General features: G+C 53.6%; 1 protein-coding gene across 1 annotated transcript; it reads left to right on the top strand.

The window, feature by feature from the left end:
* Positions 1–720: 720 nt before the first annotated feature.
* Positions 721–3018, top strand: LOC123052858 (probable inositol transporter 2). The gene is made up of 3 exons (XM_044476211.1): positions 721–1067; positions 1182–1625; positions 1739–3018. The coding sequence occupies exons 1-3, from the start codon at positions 864–866 to the stop codon at positions 2822–2824; spliced, it is 1734 nt and encodes a 577-aa protein (XP_044332146.1). The 5' UTR covers positions 721–863; the 3' UTR covers positions 2825–3018.
* Positions 3019–4028: the final 1010 nt, after the last annotated feature.

Genomic DNA, 4028 nt, shown 5'->3' with positions numbered 1-4028 from the left:
TATTGGCTTCGTAGTGATGCTTACTGTCCTCTTGTAGTCTACTTCGAGTCGTTCGATGCGTGGTTGTTGTAGTTTATCGCACCTTTGTATCTGGCCTTAGGTGAGTGAGGTGTGGTTTGCATCGGTTGTATGTGGGTTGCTCTATATATAAAGCGGGGCTAAAGTCTTTTTCGGTAACAACTCTTAAAACGCTCAAACATAGCAAAGTAATTAAAGACTCATTAATGCTTCCTAAAATTGGCAATAAATTATTGATTATGCGGAAGTGATGTTCCCCAAATACAGCTCGTCTATTTATTTAGAAATTTATTTCTATTGTCATGCTACTAACGAAAAATCAGGATCAGAAATCGTGCAAACTAGTGGAATTGCTTGATGCTCTTCAGGTAGCTTGTGCTGAAATGGACAGGTAACAGACAGCCATTCCACCAGCACCAATATGGCTTGGAATCACATCAGGGAGGACGATGCCTTCTTCTCCGGTGGTTGGATGTACCAACTGACTAATGTCATTGCTTTCTAGCCCCTAATCGTCGCCATCAGATGACAATCAGCATGGGCCCCCTATCCTATCCTATCCATTTTGTCAAATCAGTCAAAGTGAAACGGCCCCCTATCTACTGGAATCTTCCTCCGATTATGGTCAATTATTCGTCCACACCCGTGACATGGATAATTGACAATCAATGTTGTATGCGTGCGCCTGTCTGTATACATGTACTACTCCTAGGGAGTACGTACACACACTAGTAGTAGGTGCCAGTCCAACCCGGTCTTCCTCATCCATCCGTAAGCACTGAGCATTCCAAGGAGGAGCGAGAAAAGATACAGATTAGAGAGTGGCATCCGGCTGGCCGGCGGCCATGGAGGGCGGCGCTCACGGGTTCGACGGCTCGGCCTTCAGGGAGTGCTTCTCCCTCTCCTGGCGGAACCCCTACGTCCTCCGCCTCGCCTTCTCCGCCGGCATCGGCGGCCTCCTCTTCGGCTACGACACCGGTGTCATTTCAGGGGCACTGCTTTACATCCGCGACGATTTCCGCTCCGTCGACAAGAACACATGGCTTCAGGTAATTAAAACATCCAATTCTTCTTCTCCTTGGCCGAAACAGACTCATAAGAATTGATGTATTGGTGCACTTTCGTACGTTTGCTAATCAGTATGGAGTTTATGGCTGCTGCAGGAAATGATCGTGAGCATGGCGGTGGCCGGCGCCATCATCGGCGCGGCGGTCGGCGGCTGGACCAACGACAGGTTCGGGCGGCGGACGTCCATCCTCGTGGCCGACCTGCTCTTTTTCGCGGGCGCGGTGGTCATGGCTTCGGCGACGGGCCCCGTGCAGCTCGTGGTCGGCCGCGTCTTCGTCGGCCTAGGCGTCGGCATGGCATCCATGACGGCGCCGCTTTACATCTCCGAGGCGTCGCCGGCGAGGATCAGGGGCGCGCTCGTCAGTACCAACGGCTTCCTCATCACCGGCGGCCAGTTCTTGTCCTACCTTATCAACCTCGCGTTCACCAAGGCGCCGGGGACGTGGAGGTGGATGCTCGGAGTCGCCGGCCTCCCTGCCGTGTTCCAGTTCGTCCTCATGCTCTTCCTCCCCGAATCGCCAAGATGGCTTTACAGAAAGGTTAGTTTTGGGTAGTACTAATTGTTTATTTAGAAGATCAATTCTTTCCTTGAACTAGAAAGTTGTGCCAACTCTTTACATGAACGGACGAACTTAATTACCGATGATGTCAGGGGAGGGTGGAGGAAGCAGAGGCGATCCTGCGTAAGATATACATGGCCGAGGAAGAGGTGACGAGGGAGATGCAGGAGTTGAAGGAGTCGGTGGAGGCGGAGGCGCGGGAGCGGGGCTCGTCGGAGAAGGTAAGCCTGACGGCGCTGGTGAAGACGCCAACTGTGCGGCGGGCGCTGGTGGCCGGCGTCGGGCTGCAGGTGTTCCAGCAGCTCGTGGGTATCAACACCGTGATGTACTACAGCCCGAGCATCGTGCAGCTCGCCGGGTTCGCCTCCAACCAAACGGCGCTCGCGCTCTCGCTGGTCACCTCCGGCCTCAACGCGCTCGGCTCCATCGTTAGCATCTACTTCATCGACCGCACCGGCCGGAGGAAGCTGCTGGTGATCAGCCTCGTCGGCGTCATCGCGTCGCTTGCCCTGCTCTCCGCGGTGTTCCACCAGACCACCACACACTCGCCCGCCGTCGGCAGCGCCGATACCAGACACTTCGATGGTTCCCTCACATGCCCGGACTACCGGACGAGCAGCTCCGGCTGGGACTGCACCCGGTGCCTCAAGGCCAGCTCGACGGAGTGCGGCTTCTGCGCGTCCGGCGCCGGCAGCAAGCTGCTCCCGGGCGCGTGCCTGCTGTCGAACGCGACGGTGCGCGACGCGTGCCACGGCGAGGGGCGACTGTGGTACACGCGCGGCTGCCCGAGCCGATACGGTTGGTTGGCGATGGTGGGGCTGGCTCTGTACATCGCCTTCTTCTCGCCGGGGATGGGCACGGTGCCCTGGATCGTCAACTCAGAGATCTACCCGCTGCGGCACCGCGGTGTGTGCGGTGGCGTGGCGGCGACCGCGAACTGGGTGTCCAACCTCGTAGTGGCGCAGTCGTTCCTGACGCTGACGGGGGCCATCGGCCCCGCGTGGACGTTCCTCATCTTCGGTTGCCTGTCCGTGGCAGCGCTCGCCTTCGTGCTCGTCTGCGTGCCGGAGACCAAGGGACTCCCCATCGAGGAGGTGGAGAAGATGCTGGAGAAGCGGGAGGTCAGGCTCAAGTTCTGGGCACCGCGTGGCCGCGGCAGCAAGAACGACGGGGTGTGAGTGTCATCCCTACCTTCTCCATTTAGCGCGCGAACGAGACAATTTGTGGCCATCCGCGTGATTGGAATTTCGATTTGTAGGCTTTCAATACTACTATATATGCTACAAATAACATTTGTAGGCTTTCAATAATATTTGTCTTGCAACGGGGACATAATATTTCTAGTGATTAAAACAACATTGTTGATTCTCCATTTACTGCTAAATCACGGTTCTTTCTTTCATCGGCTCATGCAGTTGGATAGCGATGCATAATTAACCAAAAGTAATCAGTTGCATATCCAGACTAATGCAGGCTGCGAAGCTTTTTTTTTCGCGAATACACAAAGATTGTGTATCTTTCCATTGAAAAAAAAAGTTGGAAAACCAGTACAAAGTGTTGGTACAATCATGTGATACAAGTGCAATGGCATTACACGGTGACGAGAGCATACAAGGTGAGTGGGATGTTCTACCCCACAAAGACCAAGGACTACGTCTCACGAAGGCCACGAAGACTAAGAACTACGTCTCACAAAGGATGATATCAGTCCTTTAGCATCTGCCCTTGCCCATAGCCGTGCTTGGTCTTGGATTTCCTGCAGGACGCTTGATGTGAAAGGCCGCATGCCATCAAAGATGCAAGCATTACGGTGACACTATAAGCAGCACGCAGTCAGCATGATGAGAGGGGAGAGCCCACAATGATAACCATTGGGGCATGATGTGAGATCGTCATCCAGCACTCGGAGAAGGTCACCGTGTTGCCGGGGATTGAGGCTATGGAACGACACCAGGCCAGCACATCGTGCCAAACCTACCTCAAGAAGGGCAGCTTGCGAGCAGATGGTGCAGATTTTCGTCTCCGTCGTATCTATAATTTTTGATTGTTTCATGCCAATATTTCACAACTTTCATATACTTTTGACAACTTTTTATACTATTTTTAGGTCTAACATATTGATCCAGTGCCCAGTGCCAGTCCTGTTTGTTGCATTTTTTGTTTCGCAAAAAATCCATATCAAACGGAGTCCAAACGCGATAAAAACTTACGGAGATTTTTTTGGAATATATGTGATTTTTTGAAAAAAGAATCAACGCGATACGATGCCCGAGGGGCCCACAAGCCACAAGGGCGCCCCCAGGGGGTAGGGCGCGCCCTGGACCCTTGTGGCCATCCCGTAAGGCGGTTGGCGCCCTTCCTTCTCCGCAAGAAAGCTAATAT

The sequence above is a fragment of the Triticum aestivum genome, chromosome 2D (genome assembly GCF_018294505.1).
Source record: "Triticum aestivum cultivar Chinese Spring chromosome 2D, IWGSC CS RefSeq v2.1, whole genome shotgun sequence".
Lineage (NCBI taxonomy): Eukaryota > Viridiplantae > Streptophyta > Magnoliopsida > Poales > Poaceae > Triticum > Triticum aestivum.
Note: the sequence above shows the minus strand (reverse complement) of the source record. Positions and strands in the feature narration are given on the sequence as shown.

What these genes read in the sequence shown, in the direction of transcription:
- LOC123052858 (XM_044476211.1), top strand. Translation starts at nt 864, where the DNA reads ATGGAGGGCGGCGCTCACGGGTTCGACGGCTCGGCCTTCAGGGAGTGC. An exon ending in ACAAGAACACATGGCTTCAG is followed by an intron (nt 1,068 to 1,181) that starts GTAATTAAAACA and finishes TGGCTGCTGCAG; the next exon opens with GAAATGATCGTGAGCATGGC. An exon ending in CAAGATGGCTTTACAGAAAG is followed by an intron (nt 1,626 to 1,738) that starts GTTAGTTTTGGG and finishes CGATGATGTCAG; the next exon opens with GGGAGGGTGGAGGAAGCAGA.